Source organism: Heterodontus francisci, chromosome 7 (assembly GCF_036365525.1).
Source record: "Heterodontus francisci isolate sHetFra1 chromosome 7, sHetFra1.hap1, whole genome shotgun sequence".
Lineage (NCBI taxonomy): Eukaryota > Metazoa > Chordata > Chondrichthyes > Heterodontiformes > Heterodontidae > Heterodontus > Heterodontus francisci.
The window spans coordinates 117,141,134-117,163,139 of record NC_090377.1 but is presented as its reverse complement, the minus strand read 5'-3'; the positions used below and the strand labels follow the sequence as shown (position 1 = coordinate 117,163,139).

At 45.5% G+C, this 22,006-nt stretch overlaps 1 protein-coding gene across 1 annotated transcript; it reads right to left on the bottom strand.

Moving 5' to 3' along the window:
• Positions 1 to 464: 464 nt before the first annotated feature.
• On the bottom strand, positions 465 to 20,395 carry LOC137372263 (carboxypeptidase O-like). Its single transcript, XM_068035977.1, has 11 exons — positions 20,257 to 20,395; positions 17,464 to 17,539; positions 10,991 to 11,115; positions 10,293 to 10,404; positions 10,100 to 10,201; positions 7,196 to 7,300; positions 6,182 to 6,292; positions 5,949 to 6,039; positions 3,836 to 4,038; positions 3,133 to 3,217; positions 465 to 767 (listed from the first exon to the last, which is right to left on the bottom strand). Exons 1-11 carry the CDS (start codon positions 20,334 to 20,336, stop codon positions 496 to 498), a joined length of 1,362 nt encoding a protein of 453 aa, XP_067892078.1. The 5' UTR covers positions 20,337 to 20,395; the 3' UTR covers positions 465 to 495.
• Between the last annotated feature and the right edge of the window lie 1,611 nt (positions 20,396 to 22,006).

The following is a 22,006-nucleotide window of genomic DNA, read 5'->3' as shown; positions in this document are numbered from 1 at the left end:
CATAAATGTTTTGTTGGGGGGGGGTGGTATGGGAAATTAATGAATCGATTCATCCTTGTGGGTATGGGTGAGTGGAGTGAAAGTGTTATTTCATGTGTAATTTTAATTTTGAATGTTTGTTCCCTTTAAAAATGCAAATGCTGGTGAAGGGCTTGAAGCCCTTTAAAAATGGTACCGGCGTCTGCGCGGTGGCGCCAGACACCCTTGCCAGGCATGGAGCAGCAGCCCTGATGACATCATCGGGGGCAGCAGTTCCTCCCCTTCATTTAAATAAGCCCCCACGTGGGACGACCGCCATGATCAGAGCACGCCGCCACGATTTGAGGCGGGCACATAAAATTTACCCATATGATTCTATGATTCTATGACTCTATGCGCTTGTGTCCACATAATGCCCCCAACCCCTGTCCCACACCGCCCCCATCACTCCCCACCCCCATCACCACCCCCCCCCCACCCCCACCCCAATTCTTTACATCTACTTTCACCTCTGATTTAGGAATCATTTACAAAATATATGTTTAACAAGCTGGAGACCAGCACACCCAACCACAGAGCTCCAAAGCTCGGAGCGGAGTTCTGGAAATGTTTATCATTTATGTACTCTATTATGGTTGTCACAGCAGCCATGGTTTCCTCGCAGGTAGCCTGTATCTGGTCCTCTGGGAGTATGAAACGATACGTCCCGTTGTCTCGGAGTTCAAATAGGTAGGAAAAGTTGATCCCAAGATCAGCTGCCCTGTCAGAAGATGTGCCAGCTGCATAATCTATAAGACAGAACCACATACCACTGCAATAAAGTGAGTTTCCACAGTACCCCCTCCAAGGCTCATATAACCTCCCAGCTCTGATGAAACGTCATCGACCTGAAACGTTAACTCTGTTTCTCTCTCCACAGATGCTGCCAGACCTGCTGAGTATTTCCAGCACTTTGTGTTTTTATTTCAGATTTCCAGCATCCGCAGTATTTTGCTTTTATCCTTCCTGAGGTGTGTTTTCCAATGGCTTGTCATGTTTTACCACTTTTCCATCACCTTTCTTTCGTCTTGATCTTCTGGGACCTCCCAACCGTTTGGGCATTCCTCACAAAGAGCATCAGAGGGCTACTTGATGAGGAAGGCTTCACAGTTGAGCTCAGTTAGTCATATTTTTGCGTTATTACAGTAGTTAGTCCCCGAATTGACATTAGCAGCTGCACTTTTGAAATGAGATGAAGATCGTTCTATAAATAGTGTCACTCAGCTGAGTGAGAGGAACCTGGATTAAAGTAAAACGAGCAACAGGAATCAGATCTAAGCTCTGCAGTCCCGCCACATCCAGTTGTGAATGGTGGTGAATAATTAAACAACTAACGGGGAAGAGGCTCCGCAAATATCCCCATCCTCAATGATGGGGGAGCCCATCACACCAGTGCAAAAGATAAAGCTGAAGCATTTGCATCTATCTTCAGCCACAAGCGCCAAGTGGATGATCCATCACAGCCTCCTCACAGATGCCAGTCTTCAGCCTATTTGATACATTCCATGTGATATCAAGAAATGACTGAAGGCACTGGATACTGCAAAGGCTATGGGCCTTGACAACATTCCAGCAATAGTACTGAAGACTTGTGCTCCAGAACTAGCTGCACCCCTAGCCAAGCTGTTCCAGTACAGCTACAACACTGGCATCTACCCAGCAATGTGGAAAATTGCCCAGGTATGTCCTGTCCACAAAAAGCAGGACAAATCCAACCAGGTCAATTACCGCCCTATCAATGTGCTCTCAATCATCAGCAAAGTGATAGAAGTGGTCATCGACAGTGCTATCAAGTGGTACTTGCTCAGCTTTAACCTGCTCACTGATGCTTAGCTTGGATTCCGCCAGGGCCACTCAGCTCCTGACCTCATTACAGCCTTGGTCCAAACATGGATTAAAGAGCTGAACTCCAGAGGTGAGGTGAAAGTGACTGCCTTTGACATCAAGGTAACATTTGACCAACTATGGCATCAAGGATCCCTAGCAAAATTGAAGTTGATGGGAATCAGGGGAAAACTCTCTGCTGTTTGGAGTCATGCCTAGCACAAAGGAAGATGGTTATGCTTATTGGAGGTCAATCAACTCAGTCCCAGGGCATGACTGCAGGCATTCCTCAGGGTAGCGTCCTAGGCCCAACCATATTCAGCTGCTTCATCAATGACTTTCCCTTCATCATAAGGTCAGAAGTGGGGATGTTCGCTGATGACTGCACAATGTTCAGCACCATTCACAAGTCCTCAGATACAGAAGCAGTCCTTGTCCAGATGCAGCAAGACCTGGACAACATCCAGGCTTGGGCTGATAAGTGACAAGTAACATTCACGCCACACAACTGCCTGGCAATGACTAACTCAAACAAGAGAGAATCTAACCATCTCCCCTTATAGTTCAATGGCATTACCGTCACTGAATCCCCCACTCTCAACATCCTGGGGTTACCATTGACCAGAAACTGAACTGGACCAGCCACATAAATACTGTGGCTACAAGAGCAGGTCAGAGGCTAGGCATTCTGTGGCGAGTAACTCACCTCCTGTCTCCCCAGTGCCTGTCCACCATCGACAAGGCACAAGTCAGGAGTGTGATGGAATACTCTCCACTTGATTGGATGGGTGCAGCTCCAATAACATTCAAGAGACTTGACCCCATCCAGGACAAAGCAGCCTATTTGATTGGGTCCCCATCCACCACCTTCAACACTCACTGTCTTCACCACCGACATACAGTGGCAGCAGTGTGTACAATCTACAAGATGCACTGCAGCAACTCAGCAAGGCTCCTTAGATAGCACCTGTGACCTCTACCACCTAGAAGGACAAGGGCAGCAGATGCATGGGAACACCAGCACATGCAAATTCCCCTCCAAGCCACACACCATCCTGACTTGGAACTATACCGGCATTCCTTCACAGTCGCTGGGTCAGAATCCTGGAACTCCCTTCCTAACAGCACTGTTGGTGACCCCAAGAACTGCAAGAATTCAAGAAGGCAGCTCACCACCACCTTCTCAAGGGCAATTAGGGATGGGCAATAAATGCCAGCCTAGCCAGCGAGGCCCACATTCCACGAACGATTAAAAAAATATATAACTCATGTGAAATGGATTAAACGTACAGAGAACCTCTGACATGGGTCCCACTTGAAACTCTGTTCCGTGCTTCTGGTACAAAGCATCAGCTGCTTTCTGTCCAACATTCACCTGGAAAGTGATAAACAGAATGATTGCACAGGATAACATTTGAATTTATAAAGAATTCCTTATAGTATTCCTTTTCTAGATCATCCCTCACTCCCTCTCACGATGTTCTGCATTTCATTCAATGGAGGAAAAGGAATGGTCTAACTACATCCTACTGTTCCGATTGCAATCTAGGAGGACCATTGCTCCACCCTACCCTCTGGGGAGTGTGAATAGAGCCAATTATATGTAAATAATCCACAGTGAATTGCTAGGATTAAACTGAGCTAAAGATAGAATAGACCACCCTGGTTTTCAATGTACTTATTGAATCAAACAGGACTGATTGGTCTAATTGCTTGCGGTGTGGATTTTAGTGGTTGTAATGAATATTCCAGCTTATTATAGGATAGAGAGGAGCCGACAGCTACGCCTCATGTTTAAATCAGCTCTCAATCCATTATCCATATTACAGACTGGAATGCCCATTATTACCATGGTTGGGTATTGACTGTTTCTGGAATATGTTTACTGTGCATAAAGAGCTTCTATCCCAGCCATGCTCGTGTCAGTTATCTATGGATAAGGAGTAGGAGTAAAAGGAGATTTGGACTTTCTCTGCTGGCGATAACATCTCACCATTTCCTCGTGGTTACTGGCTGTTTCGTTTGTGTATCCATACGGGGTAAGAATCAGCTGACCGTAGGAATGAATGGTCAGGTAGCATAAAATATCACGCAGATGGCGACGGAGAAAACTAGCAACTGCAGCAGCTTCTGGTTCAGACTCTGGTGCTGAACCACAGTGGATGCTTGAACAGCAGTTTCTTGAAGCCCCAATACCTGTAACAAAAATTGAAATACACTATTTCAAAGGAAAGCAGCAACAAGTAGATGTGTAGATCCCAGTGTTCCTCCAATTCTGGCCATTTGTGCATTTTCTATTTCAATTACCCCATTATTGGCGGCTGTGCATTCAGCTGCTTAGGCTCTAAGTGACTGCCCTTGTCATCAAAACAACATTTGACTGTCTGTAGCATCAAGGAGCCCTAGTAAAATTGAAGTTAATAGGATAAGGAGAAAAATTCTCCACTGGCTGGAGCCATATCTAGCACAAAGGAAGATGGTTGTGGTTGTTGGAGGCCAATCATCTCAGTCCCAGGACATCGCTGCAGGATTTCCTCAGGGTAGTGTCCAAGGCCGAACCGTCTTCAGCTGCTGCATCAATGATCTTCCTTCCAACATAAGGTTAGAAATGGGGATGTTCACTGATGATTGCACAATGTCTAGTATCATTCAGAACTCCTCAGATACTGAAGCAGTCTGTGCCTGCATGCAGCAAAACCTGAACAACATTCAGGTTTGGGCTCATACATGGAAAGTAATATTTCCACCACATAGGTGCCCAGGCAATGACCATCTCCAAGAAGAGAGAATCTACCCATCTCCCCTTGATATTCAACGGCATTTATATCATCGACTATCCCCACCATCAACATCCCAGGGGTCACCATGGACAATAAACTTAACTGGACCAGCCATATAAAGACTGTGGCTATGACAGAAGGTCAAAGGATGACACACCTCCTGATTCCCAAAGCTTCTCCACGGTTTATAAGGCACAAATAGGGCGGCACAGTGGCGCAGTGGTTAGCACCGCAGCCTCACAGCTCCAGGGACCCGGGTTCGATTCCGGGTACTGCCTGTGTGGTGTTTGCAAGTTCTCCCTGTGTCTGCGTGGGTTTTCTCCGGGTGCTCCGGTTTCCTCCCACAAGCCAAAAAGACTTGCAGGTTGATAGGTAAATTGGCCATTCTAAATTGTCACTAGTATAGGTAGGTGGTAGGGAAATATAGGGACAGGTGGGGATGTTTGGTAGGAATATGGGATTAGTGTAGGATTAGTATAAATGGGTGGTTGATGTTCGGCACAGACTCGGTGGGCCGAAGGGCCTGTTTCAGTGCTGTATCTCTAATCTAAATCAGGAGTGTGATGGAATACTCTCCACTTGCCTGGATGGGTGCAGCTCCAACAACACTCAAGAAGCTCGACACCAACCAGGACAAAGCAGCCCGCTTGATTGGCCCCCATCCAGCACCTTAAACATTCACTCCCATCACCGACGCACAGTGACAGCAGTGTGTACCATCTACAAGATGCACTGCAGCAACTCACCAAGACTCCTTCGACAGCACCTTCCAATCCCATGACCTCTACCACCAAGAAGAACAAGGGCAGCAGACACATGGGAACACCATCACTTGCAAGTTTCCATCCAAGTCACACACCATCCTGAGTTGGAACTATATCGCTGTTCCTTCACTATCACTGGGTCAAAATTCTGAACCTCTCTCCCTAACAGTACTGTGGGTGTCCCTACACTACAGGGACTGCAGCAGTTCAAGAAGGCAGCTCACCAGCTCCTTCTCAAGGGCAATAAATGCTGGCCTTGCCAGCGATGCCCACATCATATGAATAAATAATTTTTTTAAAAAGACAGCTAGCACTGGATCAACAAATATATTTACAGGCAGTTACTTTGCTGCAGACAGCCGCAGTGGGTATACAATACATAATGCTACATTGCTCGATTCAGGTATGTAAGATAGACAGAAAAAATAAAGATGGAGTGATTGATGGGAAGACAAATACAGGTAGAGAGAGGATGGACTGATTCATAAATGAGACTGATGTACAGATATACATGTGGATATAGGTGCAGAAGAAATGGGGAAGGTGTGAGGATTTCACTTACTGCACCATTTTGCATCAAAATTCCTGTTCAGATCAGTTCCAAAACAGGTGCTGTTGTCACACGGAGACATAGATTTTCTCCACAGACGGTCCTAGAGATAGAGAAGGATGTTAAACCCCAATGTGGACTCAGAATAGGTGAGATTCACCGAGACAAGTTTCACAGACTAGCCGTTGGGATTATTTTGGGTCAGCAACACAATATAATAACACATCATCCAGGACTGTACTTACTGTTGTCCAGGAATTAATATAGCCATCAATGTTCAGAACCGGCAAAATGTAAAAGTCAATGTTTTGGAGGAAGCGATCTGTTTTCGGGTCTGCAGTGTAGGTCTCTAATACCTGTCATACACAAACAAATGAGATTAGAAAGAGATGATTAGAAGTATTTGACGGATTTTATTTAGGGAACCTCATCCTGACTGTAACCAATGCTGTGTATGGTCTGCCTAATGCCCACACTAGGTTTTAACAGTCAGAAAGTGTTCTCTTCCTGAGTATTATTTATTTATTTAGTGATACTGCATTGAAACAGGCCCTTCAGCCCACTGAGTCTGTGCCAACTAACAACCACCCATTTATACTAATCCTACATTAATCCCATATTCTCTACCACCTACCTACACTAGGGGCAATTTACAATGGCCAATTTACCTATCAACCTGCAAGTCTTTGGCTGTGGGAGAAAACTGGAGCATCCGGCGGAAACCCACAGAGTCACAGGGAGAACTTGCAAACTCCACACAAGCAGTACCCAGAACTGAACACGGGTCACTGGAGCTGTGAGGCTGCGGTGCTAACCACTGCGCCACTGTGCCACCCTATAGCCACGTTTCTCATCATGATAAGCAAGTAATTTATTGGATTTAATTCTATTTGTTATTGGCAAGACCAGCATTAATCATCTTGCATTTCTCAGTGTTAATCTGACATACTATTTATTTCTAGGTCCCAAAGGTATGCCTTTCTATAGAGAACAGCCTGCTTTCTCTACATGAGTTTGCATTATCAGTGACCTTAAACATTCTATTTGCAAAACCCTCAGCAAGGTTACAAGCAACACAAAAAGAATCAGCACTTTTGGTTGCTGCACACATTTCTGTCATTCGGAAGACAGTTCATTATTTGTCATTCAACCTGATCATCCCCACTGTTCATAAGACTTCTGTTCTCCAATATAGAAACTGTTGAGTGGATTATGGCTCAAATGGTTTTAGTTTGTTGCTACAATAAGGGGACACTCACCTCCTTCACAAACCACTGGCAGAAAGCAGGAGCAATCCACTCTCTGGCATGAATTCCACAATCCATCCAGATAATCTTCTTGGGTTTATCGGATTTTCTACTGATCTGTGGACAAAACATAGAACATAGAACATAGAACAGTACAGCACAGTACAGGCCCTTCGGCCCACAATGTTGTGCCGAACCTTTAACCTACTCTAAGATCAAACTAACTACCTACCCTTCATTCTACTATCATCCATGTACCTATCCAAGAGTCGCTTAAATGCCCCTAATGTATATGCTTCTACTACCACCGCTGGCAGCACATTCCACGCACCCACCACTCTCTGTGTAAAGAACCTACCTCTGACATCTCCCCAAAACCTTCCTCCAATCACCTTAAAATTATGCCCCCTGGTGACAGCCCTTTCCACCCTGGGAAAAAGTCTCTGACTATCCACTCTATCTATGCCTCTCATCATCTTGTACCCCTCTATCAAGTCACCTCTCATCCTTCTTCGCTCCAATGAGAAAAGCCCTAGCGAAAATGAAGGAGACACTGGCTCTGTTGTTGATTTGTGTGGGTGAGACTGGGATCATTGCAACTCAGACAGAAGAAAATATGATGTGTAGCAATGGCTCTGGGTGCCAGTAGCTTAGAATGAGAGAAATTTGGCAACTTGAGATCTCTAGTGCCTACAGAAACAAATAACCATGGTGGAGGGACCATTGCAATGGACATGATTGTCACAGTTACAGGCTTTGGGTTTGTTGCTCTCAGGTAGATTTCTATTGTCTTGATGGTATCTTAAAATGGATACGAGGCACATCTGCCATTTCCTCTAACACATGGGAGCCGTCAGCATTTCTCTCCAATGATTTAAGAAGATCAAAGTGCTCCACTTGTGACTCAAAAATCTCAGTAATCTCCCACGAGGCAATCTTCACTCAATAGCAGTAACTTCAAAGCACATCCCTTCCAAAACCCAATCATTCCATGTTCAAGGTACACAGAAAATTAGCATGCAGGTACAGCAAGCAATTAGGAGGGCAAATGGCATGTTGGCCTCAATTGAAAGGGGACTGAAGTACAAGAACAAGATTCTATGATTCTAAATCTTGCTACAATTGTATAGGGCTTTGGTGAGACCACACCTGGAGTACTGTGCGCAGTTTTAGTCTCCGTATCTAAGGAAGGATATACTTGCCTTGGAGGTGGCACAGTGAAGGTTCCTGGGATGAGAGTTGCCTATGTTGAGAGGCTGAATAAATTGGGCCTATACTCTCTGGCGTTGAGAAGAATGAGAGATGACATCATTCAAACAGACAAGATTCGGAAGGGGCCTGACAGGGTAGACACTGAGAGGTTGTTTCTGTTGACTGGGAAATCTAGAACCTGGGGGCAGAGTCTCAGGATAAAGAGACAATAATTTAGGACTGAAATGAGGAGAAACTTTTTCACTCGGTTTTGAATTTTGGGAATTCTCTACCCCAGAGGATTGTGGATGCTCCATCATTGAGCATATTCAAGGATGAGATAGAAAGCTATTTAATCTCTTGTGCAATGAAGGGATATGGGCAGTGGGTGGGAAAGTGGAGTTGAGGCAGATGATCAGCCATGATCTTCTTAAATGGCAGAGCAGGCTGAAGGAGTCAAATGGTTTACTCCTCCTTATATTTCTTATGTTATTACACTACTGGTATATAATGAAGTTCTAATCCCAACCTTCCAGTGACTTGGGTTAAAGTGAATGCCAGGATCAAGATATGAAGGTTTCCTTTCTCTAATGGTGTGATGGGGGGAAGACGGTGTCACTATTACAACCTCATTCTTTAACCTCTTGAGAGGTGAGTTCAAATCCGTTATGATTTCGAGGAATAAAGGTCTAATTTCTGTGGAGGATACTGCAACACAAACTGTGCAGGAATCTTACTTCTCGGTTCTGGTCATTAACTGAGCCCAGATAGATGTCATGAAGATCTTCTCTCACACAAGCTCAAATAGTAATCTCAGCTACAACAAAAACAAGAAATGCTGGAGTCACTCAGCAGGTCTGGCAGCATCTGTGGAAAGAGAAGCAGAGTTAACGTTTCGGGTCAGTGACCCTTCTTACAGTTCCGAAGAAGGGTCACTGACCCGAAACGTTAACTCTGCTTCTCTTTCCACAGATGCTGCCAGACCTGCTGAGTGACTCCAGCATTTCTTGTTTTTGTTTCAGATTTCCAGCATCCGCAGTATTTTGCTTTTATTTTAGTAATCTCAGCTACTCGGCACAAGCCCTCAGGACAAAACTACTCTGGTAATTGGCAAGCTGACTGAGACAGTCCAAAGATAGAAATTCTGGGATGTGGAATGGTCACAAGGATGCAAACAGGGTCAGAGGGTCTGTTGTGTGACTGAAGTTCATTACTGGGCCAATGTTGGCGGAGGCAGCTTATGGTTGGCATCCTTCATCTACAAAACATGATGGACACGCAGCAAACAATCCATATAAATGGGGTGTCTTCCCTTGATGCACCTTTGTTGATGGTTGTGAAGGCCAATGCTTGAGAGGTAGGCTCTGCCACAAGTGCTGCACATGAAGCTGCCAAGTGATGCTGTGAGTTATTGTTTTTGATGTTGGCACCTGTTGCCAAGCTGCATTAGCAACTAGTCATTATGGTATTAAACACCAGTCCACAGGATGTATTGCCATTTCCCATTTTCTCCAGCTTGTGACTCCCAGCTGTGATAGTCGACATTTAGGGCCTTCATGTCACGCTTGCAAGCATCCTTGAAGTGGATCCTTGGGTGCGCCACTGGTCATCTAGTCCCGCCTACCTCAACATACAAAAATTCCTTGGGTATGCGACCATTTATAACAGAACCAGAAATGAGATAAAAAGGTGGCAGAACACGAGAGTGCAACAGTCTCTGGATACCTTGAGATAATACATTGGCCGTTTCTGGTAGGTCATCCCCAGCAGATGCTGTGTCACCAACTCCTTGTAATTTTCCTTCATTTCTTCCATCCAGTAATAGATCTGAGTGTTTGAGAGAAAAACTGTGAAGAGTAGCTTTGAGGTACTAAATATAAAAAGAGACAATTCTTTCCTCCTTTTGTATAAGTCTTACCTCTTCCATTGGGTGATACTTGGTGTAGCTGTGTGCTCTAGTATTGAAAGGCTGCTTAACCTCACTCTTTATCTGACTGTCCAGGAGATCTTGAATATTTTGCGTTAAAACACTGTGGAATAAGACAAAAAAACATCTTGGTTCAGTACATAATAGAAAAAGATGTTTTTAGAACACTGGTTAGGACCGGGCACCAAGAGAGTGAAAGCCGTGTCTGAAATGTACAGGTCGTATAGATGGAACTGAGCTGACAGTTGATACATTGATGAGAAAGTAGTGGAGGACTAGTCCTGTTGGAACAGCTGCTGACATCCATGTGTGCGATGTCATTGTCTTGCTCCTGCACTTGATGAAGGGATGGTGAACAGTGATCAGCAGCACAAGTGCAAGCAGCTCACTGCCCTTCTGCTATCACGTTAGATATATTGAACCTTGGCCAGGGGATCAGGATGAGCTTTTTAATTACACGCTGGGTGACTGAGCTGCCAGTTAGGGAATGACATTATACACCAGATAGCCTCTTATTCTGTTCTTGTGAAATAGCCACAGTGAACATGGGATTGGCTGGGTATTGGGAAGACTGAGGGAGATGCAGCAGCATTCTGCTCACAGTCTGCTGATTTGTAAAGTGGCTGTGGGAGCATGACTGCGATAAGAAAAAAAACTACAATTATTTGATCATTTGGAGCTGCACCTACTTGTATTCAAGGGCCCTTTCCTTCAGTTCGCCTTGGACTGTGCCGAGTGCTGAGGCTGGGATCCGAGCGTGGACCTCACCCTGAGGTTGAATTCCCTCGGGGAACTTGGGCCTCCATAAATCAATCTGCACAAAATAAAACAACACAAATCCTCAGGATCCTTAAGAACAATAACAATGTTGTAGGCCCTGAAAGGTTGGTCACGGAATGCTTTATACCCAGCATGATCTAAGGCAGCTAAAGATAAGTGCAGAACTTGCTGAAGGAAGCTAACAGACAAAGAACAAAGAAAATTACAGCACAGGAACAGGCCCTTCGGCCCTCCAAGCCTGCACCGATCCAGATCCTCTATCTAAACCTGTCGCCTATTTTCTAAGGGTCTGTATCTCTTTGCTTCCTGCCCATTCATGTATCTGTCTAGATACATCTTAAAATATGCTATCGTGCCCACGTCTACCACCTCCACTGGCAACGCGTTCCAGGCACCCACCACCCTCTGCGTAAAGAACTTTCCACGCATATCCCCCCTAAACCTTTCCCCTCTCACTTTGAACTCGTGACCCCTAGTAATTGAATCCCCCCACTCTGGGAAAAAGCTTCTTGCTATCCACCCTGTCTATACCTCTCATGATTTTGTACACCTCAATCAGGTCCCCCCTCAACCTCCGTCTTTCTAATGAAAATAATCCTAACCTACTCAACCTCTCTTCATAGCTAGCGCCCTCCATACCAGGCAACATCCTGGTGAACCTCCTCTGCACCCTCTCCAAAGCATTTACATCCTTTTGGTAATGTGGCGACCAGAACTGCACGCAGTATTCCAAATGTAGCCGAACCAAAGTCTTATACAACTGTAACATGACCTGCCAACTCTTGTACTCAATACCCCGTCCGATGAAATAAAGCATGCCGTATGCCTTCTTGACCACTCTATTGACCTGCATTGCCACCTTCAGGGAACAAAGGACCTGAACACCCAAATCTCTCTGTCCATCAATTTTCCCCAGGACCTTTCCATTTGACATGTCGAAGCTTGTGGTTAGGGATATGTGACCGTTTGAATAGACTATTGAACAAGAATAGATAAAAGAGGAACAGACGTAGGGGAATGAACGGTGGTTATTGTAAACAAGTCAGGACTTCTGTCCAGGCGGCTAAATGGCTAATGCTTGCCAAGGATGAGATAATGCTTGAAGATTTATGCAAAACAAGATCATGTGAATCATGGGTTGAACAAGGAGCCTTCAGAGACTATATAAGGGTTAACACCTGAGGGAATTCTCGGCGAGAACCCGGGAACAATTCTCAAAGGCAGCACCCTGAGTCTGGAGGCTCAGTGATCAACCGTGACGAGAGATTGATCACCTCCGTGATGATGGGCAGTATCTTGTACAAGAAGTGAGACTTGTACTTATTTGGTGTCTGAATAAACTGTTGTAAGCATTTGTATGCTTTAAGTGATTTTAGTACCAATAAAGTGAAGTTAAACGAGACTTTGGTTTTAGTTTATCTTTGTCTGTCACGTCAGTTGATATCCTACAGAGTAAAAGGGTCAACAGCGTAATCTCTTCAAATCGTCCTTAGCTGCAACAGTAAATATTTAACAACCTATTTCAACATCTTTTTGATACAATCATAATCATCTTGAGGCCAAGACATTGACTTGTTTCAATCTTACCAGGAGCCTTGATTTATAAAACAGATTTCAAAGTGCAAGGAAGCTCTATCGATATAAATAAAAAACAAAACTCTTGTCCTTTTACGATGACGTAGAGCTATGCGGACAGAATGGCGGGGGATGGGGGGGTGTGGGGTGGGGGAGTGGGACTAATTGGATAGCCTTTTCAAAGAGCCAGCACAAGCCTGATGGGCCGAATGGCCTCCTTCTGTAACGTATGATTCGGAGATCTATTAATTTGCGTTTCTGTAGCTTGCTTTTTCATTAATTTTCTTTGTTTTCCAAAGTTCAATTTTTTTCGCCAATGTTATCGATTGTAACAACTGCCCTATCTTGTTTGTCCTTCAATATCCATGGCAACCGCAAACACATTACTGGCCAAAATTAACAGCTGCAGGATTAGATTCGTACATTGCTAGTTTTTTTTAAAATTCATTCATGGGATGTGGGCATCGCTGGCCAGGCCAGCATTTATTGCCCATCCCTAATTGCCCTTGAGAAGGTGGTGGTGAGCTGCCTTCTTGAACCACTGCAGTCCATGTGGGGTAGGTGCACCCACAGTGCTGTTAGGAAGGGAGTTCCAGGATTTTGACCCAGCGACAGTGAAGGAACAGCGATATAGTGGTACAGTGGCGCAGTGGTTAGCACCACAGCCTCACAGCTCCAGCGACCCAGGTTCAATTCTGGGTCCTGCCTGTGTGGAGTTTGCAAGTTCTCCCTGTGTCTGCGTGGGTTTCCTCCGGGTGCTCTGGTTTCCTCCCACATGCCAAAGACTTGCAGGTTGATAGGTAAATTGGCCATTAGCAATTGCCCCTAGTATAGGTAGGTGGTAGGGAAATATAGGGACAGGTGGGGATGTGGTAGGAATATGGAATTAGTGTAGGATTAGTATAAACGGGTGGTTGTTGGTCGGCACAGACTCAGTGGGCTGAAGGGCCTGTTTCAATGCTGTATCTCTAAACTAAACATAAACATATAGTTCCAAGTCAGGATGGTGTGTGACTTGGAGGGGTACTTGCAGGTGATCGTGTTCCCATGCATTTGCTGCCCTTGTTCTTCTAGTTGGTAGAGATCGCGGGTTTGGAAGGTACTGTCTAAGGAGCCTAGGTGCGTTACTGCAGTGCATCTTGTAGATGGTACACACTGCTGCCACTGTGCGTTGGTGGTGGAGGGAGTGAATGTTTGTAGATGGGATGCCAATCCTGGATGGTGTTGAGCTTCTTGAGTGTTGTTGGAGCTGCACCCATCCAGGCAAGTGGAGAGTATTCCATCACACTCCTGACTTGTGCCTTGTGGACAGGCTTTGGGGAGTCAGGAGGTGAGTTACTCGCCGCAGGATTCCTAGCCTCTGACCTGCTCTTGTAGCCACGGTATTCATATGGCTACTCCAGTTCAGTTTCTGGTCAATGGTAGCCCCTAGGATGTTGATAGTGGGGGATTCAGTGATGGTACTGCCATTGAATGTCAAGGGGAGATGGTTAGATTCTCTCTTGTTGGAGATGGTCATTGCCTGGCACTTGTGTGGCGCGAATGTTACTTGCCACTTATCAGCCCAAGCCTGGATATTGTCCAGGTCTTGCTGCATTTCTACACGGACTGCTTCAGTATCTGAGGAGTCACGAATGGTGCTGAACATTGTGCAATCATCAGCGAACATGCCCGCTTCTGACCTAATGATGGAAGGAAGGTCATTGATGAAGCAGCTGAAGATGGTTGGGCCTTGGACACTACCCTGAGGAACTCCTTCAGTGATGACCTGGAGCTCAGATGATTGACTTCCAACAACCACAACCATCTTTCTTTGTGCTAGGTGTGACTCCAGCCAGCGGAGAGTTTTCCCCCTGATTCCCATTGACCTTAGTTTTGCTAGGGCTCCTTGATGCCATACTCGGTCAAATGCTGCCTTGATGTCAAGGGCAGTTACTCTCACCTCACCTCTTGAGTTCAGCTCCTTTGTCCATGTTTGAACCAAGGCTGTAATGAGGTCAGGATCTGAGTGGCCCTTGCAGAACCCAAACTGAGCTTCACTGAGCAGGTTATTGCTAAGCAGGTGCCACTTGATAGCACTGTTGATGACACCTTCCATCAATTTACTGATAATTGAGAGTAGGCTGATGGGGCGATAATTGGCCGGGTGGGACTTGGTCCTGCTTTTTGTGTACAGGACATACCTGGGCAATTTTCCACATTGCAGAGTAGATGCCATTGTTGTCGCTATATTGGACCAGCTTGGCTAGTGCGGGGCTAGTTCTGGAGCACGGGTCTTCAGTACTATTGCCGGAATATTGACAGCACCCATAGCTTTTGCAGTATCCAGTGCCTTCAGTCGTTTTTTGATATCACGCGGAGTGATTCGAATTGGCTGAAATCTGGCATCTGCAATGCTGGGAACTTCAGGGGGAGGCCGAGATGGATCATCCACTCGGCACTTCTGGCTGAAGATTGTTCCAAATGCTTCAGCCTTATCTTTCGCACTGATGTGCTGGGCTCCCCCATCATTGAGGTAGAGATATTTGTGGAGCCACCTCCTCCAGTTAGTTGTTTAATTGTCCACCACCATTCATGGCTGGATTTGGCAGGATTGCAGAGCTTAGATCTGATCCATTGGTTATGGGATCGCTTTGCTCTGTCTATCGCATGCTGCTTCCACAGTTTGGCACGCAGATTGTCCTGTGTTGTAGCTTCACCAGGTTGACACCTCATTTTGAGCTATGTCTGGTGCTGCTCCTGGCATGCCCTCCTGCACTCTTCATTGAACCAGGGTGGTCTGCTGGCTTGATGGTAATGGTAGAGTGGGGGATATGCCGGGCCATGAGGTTACAGATTTTGGTTGAGTACAATTCTGCTGCTGCTGATGGCCCACAGCGCCTCATGGATGCCCAGTTTTGCATTGCTAGATCTGTTCAAAATCTATCCCATTTAGCACAGTGGTAGTGCCACACAGCACGATGGAGGGTATCCTCAATGTGAAGGCGGGACTTTGTCTCCACAAGGACTGTGCGGTGGTCACTCCTACCAATACTATCGTGGACAGATGCATCTGCGGTAGGCAGATTGGTGAGGATGTCAAGTATGTTTTCCCCTCTTGCTGATTCCCTCACCACCTGCCGCATACCCAGTCTAGCAGATATGTCCTTTAGGACTCGGTCAGCTCGGTCAGTAGTGGTGCTACCGAGCCACTCTTGGTGATGGACATTGAAGTTCCCCACCTAGAGTACATTCTGTGCCCTTGCCACCCTCAGTGCTTCCTCCAAGTGCTGTTCAACATGGAGGAGTACTGACTCATCAGCTGAGGAAGGGCGATAGGTGGTAATCAGCAGGAGGTTTCCTTGTCCATGTTTGATCTGATGCCATGAGACTTCATGAGGTCCACAGTCGATGTTGAGGACTCCCAAGGCAACTCCCTCCCTACGTATACCACTGTGCCACCACCTCTGGTGGGTCTGTCCTGCCGGTGGGACAGGACATACCCGGGGATGGTGATGGCAGTGTCTGGGACATTGTCTGTCAGGTATGATTCCGTGAGTAAGACTATGTCAGGCTGTTGCTTGACTGGTCTGTGGGACAGCTCTCCCAACTTTGGCAAAAGCCCCCAGATGTTAGTAAGGAGGACTTTGCAGGGTCGACAGGGCTGGGTTTGCCGTTGTCATTTCCGGTGCCTAGGTCGATGCCGGGTGGTCCGTCTGGTTTCATTCCTTTTTATTGACTTCGTAGCAGTTAGATACAACTGAGTGGCTTGCTAGGCCATTTCAGAGGGCATGTAAGAGTCAAACACATTGCTGTGGGTTTGGAGTCACATGTAGGCCAGACCAGATAAGGACAGCAGAGTTCCTTCCCTAAAGGACATTAGTGAACCAGATGGGTTTTTACAACAATCGACAATGGTTTCATGGCCATCATTAGACTAGCTTTTTAATTCTAGATTTTTTATTAATTGAATTCAAATTCCACCTTCTGCTGTGGTGGGATTTGAACCCATGTCCCCAGAGCAAACCCTGGGTCTCTGGGTTACTAGTCCAGTGACAATACCACTACGCCACCGCCTCCCCAGTTGGGTGTTGGGATTCTGTCTCTTTCAATTTTACCTCCTGTTTTCTTGCTGATTTGTTGCCCCTGAACCCGAAAATGCTGCTTCATATCTTCAATCCTGTCTCACTATTCAAATGTGAAAAGGCAAATTCCAAAATATCCAAATGTAATACTGTCAGCTAATTCTCAATGGCAGTACTCTTGCCCAAGTTAGAAGATTATGCGTTTAAGTCCCACACATGAGACTTGGGCGCAAAATCTACATTGACACTTAGTACAGTGCCGAGGGAATGCTGCATTGTCCGAGTGTCATCTTTTGCATGAGACGTTAAACTGAGGCCCTGTCTGCGCACTCAGGTGGACTTTGAAAGATCCCATGGCAATATTTTAAGAAGAACAAGGAGTTCTTGAGGTGTCCTGGCCAATACTTAACCCTCAACCAACATCACTAAAACAGATGATCTGATCATTATTAATATATCTGTGTCCCAAACAATGACAGGGCACAGCACCACACCGTGAGGGGATACTTCACTTCACCACATTGTAACAATAACAAAGGTTGAGGCAGTATCGGGACACAGTATCAGGATACTGTACCAAGTCTACTGAGAGTGGACAATGACGCTGATGATACCTGGGAAGGTCCTTCAGAAGCCCCAGGTCCGCCTTGTTTATCCTTGTTAACGAAATCGAGCCAACACCAGAATGCCAGTATCACTTGATTACTGCCAGTCAGGTCATACAGACTCATTCCAGAACTTACCTGCTCATCCTCCGCCAATTGTTTCAGAAACTTCACCTGTTCAGAATCTATAGGGATGATTCGGAGCACTTGGTCCCTGAAATGAAACAAGAAGTTCCTTTTCACAATTCCTATTTCTTCTTGCATGTAACACATTACCTAACAACAACTTACATTTATATGGCACCTTTAGAGGGACTTTAATGATGAGGATAGATTGGAGAAGCTTGGACTGTTCACCTTCGAAAAGAGAAGGTTGGGAGGAGATTTGATAGAGGTGTTCAAAATCACGAGGGTCCAGATGAAGTAAATGGAGAGAAACGGTTCCCTTTGGTGGACACTGATTTCAGGTGATTGGCAAAAGAACCAAAGTCTACATGGAAACATTTATCACGCAGCAAGTGGTTAGGATCTGGAATGTGCTGCCTGTGAGGGGAGTGGAGGCAGAGAGAAAGTTAGAAAATTTGCAGGGTTACATAAAAAGGGCAGGTAGTGGGACTAGCTGAATTGCTCTTGCAGATAGCCGGCCAGGACATGACATGCCAAATGAGCTCCTTCTGTTCTGTAACCATTCTATGATTCTAAAATGTCCCAAACAAAATTTGATACTGAACTGCATAAGCAGCTATTAGGACAGGTGACCAAAAGCTTGGTAAAAGAGGGTCTGAATGGAGAAGAGAGAAGGAGAGAGGCAGAGGAGCTCAAGGAGAGAATTCCAGAGCCTCAGGCTCAGATAGCTGAATGCACGGCCACCACTGGTGAAGCAATTAACATCAGGGTTGCACAAGAGGCCAGTATTGGAGGAGTGCAGGGATATCGGCGAGCTATAGGGCTGGAGAAGGTTAGAGATAGGGAGGGGCAAAGCATGGAGCGATTTGAAAACAAGGATGAGAATTTTAAAATTGTGGCATTGCCTGACCTCATATGGGCCGGTGAGCACAGGGGTGATGGGACTTGTTGTGAGTTAGGATATGAAGAGCAGAGTTTTGCATGAGTTCAAGTCTATGAAAGGCGGAAGATGGGAGTTCGGCCAGGATAGCATTGGAATATTTAAGTCTATCACCAAGTGCCACTCTCTTTGGTACTGGAACAATGCTTAGTATTGAAATGGCCAGGAACTCTGGTAATATTTTTGAATGTTTCTCAAAGTATGATGGAGTTTTGCCAATCCAACATTCTTTACTGCAACAATATTACCAGAAAGCTATTTCCATTTGTAATTTGACCATGTTCCCAGGGCAGCACCCGTGCTCCCTTTGGCAATCCAGTAGAGTTCCCAACCCTCCAGGATTGTTGTGGCGTATACAGGAATTAAAGATTAATCTCCAGGACACTGTTGTGAGCAGCTCGAGGAGAAAAATCATAGGGCCGTTAAGAAAAAGATTGCTGCTTTCATTCTCTTTGAATGCTTTTGTTTGTTTTATCAGAGTTGGGAAAATTCTATTTCCCTGATGGCCAAGAATCATCCAATTGGATAATGAAACGTCCGTTCAGTTTCCCCATTGGCCTGGGTAGGTAGTGTGCTGTAAGAATGGATGTGTCGGGCAACCAATAGCAGCAACGGGAGGGCTCAGGGTGGATTTAACGGGAGATCAAGTGATGAAACCTCCAGAAATATATCCGAATGGAGTTAGCAACACTACAAAGCAGTCAGATTACTTTTCCTCCTTTCCGTGGTGACCTGGCACATTCACATCTGAATGATTTAGATTGGAAACTTGGAGGATTGGGGATTGAACTGATGACCATCACTGTATCCTGCTGTGAGTTACTGTTCAAGGTGCAGTCGAATTTCACAGCTGTAATTTGATTTTTATTTACCCATAATTTCTTACACAGCCACTGTTTAGGAATGCACAGCCTGTGAGGGTGATGGAGGCAGATTCAATCATGGATTTCAAAAAGGAGTTGTGTGAACACCTGAAGACAGAAAATTTGCAGATAAAGGGCCAGGGAGTGGGACAAGCGAAATTGCTCTCACAGTGTGCCTGCATGCACTCAATGGGCTGAATGGCCTCCTTCTGTGCAGTAATGATTCTATGATTAGATTTGTCATGCCTTCCCGTGTTTAACCTCTCCAACTTTAACCTCCATTATCTGTGACCCCCCTTTGCTTCTGCATTGCATTTCCCCAACGTGACAGAGCTGAGTATTAGAGACTGAAGCATGTTTCAGCGCAGAGCGGCACCAGCTAGGTGGTTTGATTAAATACCTTGCTTTCATCTTCATCACACACAAACAGATCAGTTTTCAGCAGGAAGAATTAAGACACAATTGAAGGATTCTCTTGCAATGTCTATGTGCTGATATTTGTCCAATAACACTCACACTGGGGCGGACCTGAAACTTGTTTTAGGGGATTATACTTGTTAGTTGATTATTTAAACACACACCAACAGCCTATTAGTCAGTTGATTCACCTTAAAGTACATGATAGTCTATGAAGAAAGTAAAAGAATTGGCATTTTTAAATCAACTTGTATTATCAGGGTATTCTAAAGAACTTACCAACCAATGAGTTACTGTTTGAAGTGTAGTCACTGCTGTTAAACGAGGAATCTATTGTGGACGTGAATCAAGTTACACAGAGGGCAAAGTGTGGTTGTGCGTTGATCAATTACCCACAGCTGGAGACAGTGAAGGCGGTCGATTCAATCTCTGGCCCACCAAGTTTCCAACCTGAGTCACTTCCGCCAATTGTGTGCAGGGCAAGATCCAACCGACAGCAAAGACAATTGAGCAGTTAAATCTATTTGTGATGGTACTACTATTTATCTTCACTGATAATATAACAGTAATATTTGATTTACTTACCCATTGTATCGTATCTGGAAGCTGTGTGTGAACAGAGGCAATAGCCCGAGAATAGAGACGCACCTTATCCACCGCTTCATGGTGAATGGGTTCCACCGGGACCTTCTCAGTGACAAAACGACTTGGTAACTGAGAGCGGGGCAGAGTACAGATCAGATAAAACTGTCTACAGTTACATCTGTCCACACCCACATTTTTAACCCTCAAATAACCATATTGTAACTTCTTCATATTGTAAATAAAGCTAATGAAAGGCTAGAATAACTTAAACTACACAGGGAGACCAGAGAAATTGTTCTTGCTCTCCTTAAAGCAGAGAAGGTTAAGGGGAGATTTAATTAAGGTGTTCAGAATAATAAGGGGTTCTGATAGAGTAGATAGAAAGTAACTGTTTCTATTGGCAGAAGTAACCAGATGACGCAGAATTAAGATAATTGGCAAAAGAACCAGAGGGGAATGAGGAGATTTTTTAAAATAACAGCATGTTGTTATCTGGAATGCACTACCGGAAAAGTTGCTGGAAACAGATTCTGTGGTAGCTTTCATAAGGGAATTGGATAAATACTTGAAGAGGAGAGGTTTGTAAGGCTAGGGGGAAAGATCAGGATAGTGGGACTGTTATATATGTATACATTGTTATACTATCTGTAAAGTGTTTGGAACTAATTAGCTCTGAACTTGTTGTTATGTGTAAGTGTTCCAGTAGGGGGTCACATTCACAGCTGCACTGGGGAGTCATGTTATATGTAACACAATAATCAAACTCTACAGCACAAAGCATGGTACTGTAATAAACTCGACTGATTCCAGCCTTTTCCAAGTTTTAAAATGTGATTCTTGCAACATCTGGGAACCAGAAACACATAAAGACAAAACAGGGACAAATTCAGCCATTTCTCAATGGGTGGTGGGAGCTTGGGGCAGCATTTCACCAGCAGCAGCCAATTAGCAGGTAGCTGCCGGGACATCCAACCAATAGGGGATGGCGGTCTGCCTCCCAGAACTGCCGGTTCAGTCAGAGCTGGGCAATCTCGGCAGCTCGACCATTGAGGCTGCAGCAGGAAGGAGAGGGCTCTACAATGCAGAGGCACCCTTGAAGGCAAGGCGCATTCTGTAGAGCAAGCCAGGGAATGTCAGGCAGGTCCTGGCAATCAGGGGTGAGCATATTCCAGTGATGGCACCTTAGCCATGGGGTGACTATTGCCATTGGCAGGTCCCTCCATGGATCATGGAGCAGCCCTTAAGGAGGCCTGCCCCCTCACCCACCCTGTCTGGCAGCATTGGTAGGTGTGTGAGGATGAGGTAGAGTATCTGGATGTTATGCATGATTTAACTGGTGCTAGGTGAGTGATGGGGGTGTGGTGCATTGAACAGTGTGAGAGGCTGGTGCAGCAGTAGGTAGGAGATATCATGTGAAGATGCACTCACTGACCTTGACCACCCGCATGAGATCATTAAGTCTCTTGTGGCACTGCTGCCAGGTTCTTGTGTCCAGATATTCCTGACCATCTTCTCTCACTCCCTTCTGAGGGTCTTCTGGCCCCCTTTGGGACCATGCCGTCTCTCCTCCTGCCCACCCATAACACTAATGCCTCCAGCACCACATCCATCAGGCTGGATCCTTCTATGCGGTGTTCATTTATCAGGATTTTCCATTTTGGCAATTTTTTTTTCAGCATGCCGCTAATCGCTGCCCATGTCCCCAGAAATCGAGACAAATTAATTTCTAGCCCATTTTTAAAAAATCTTT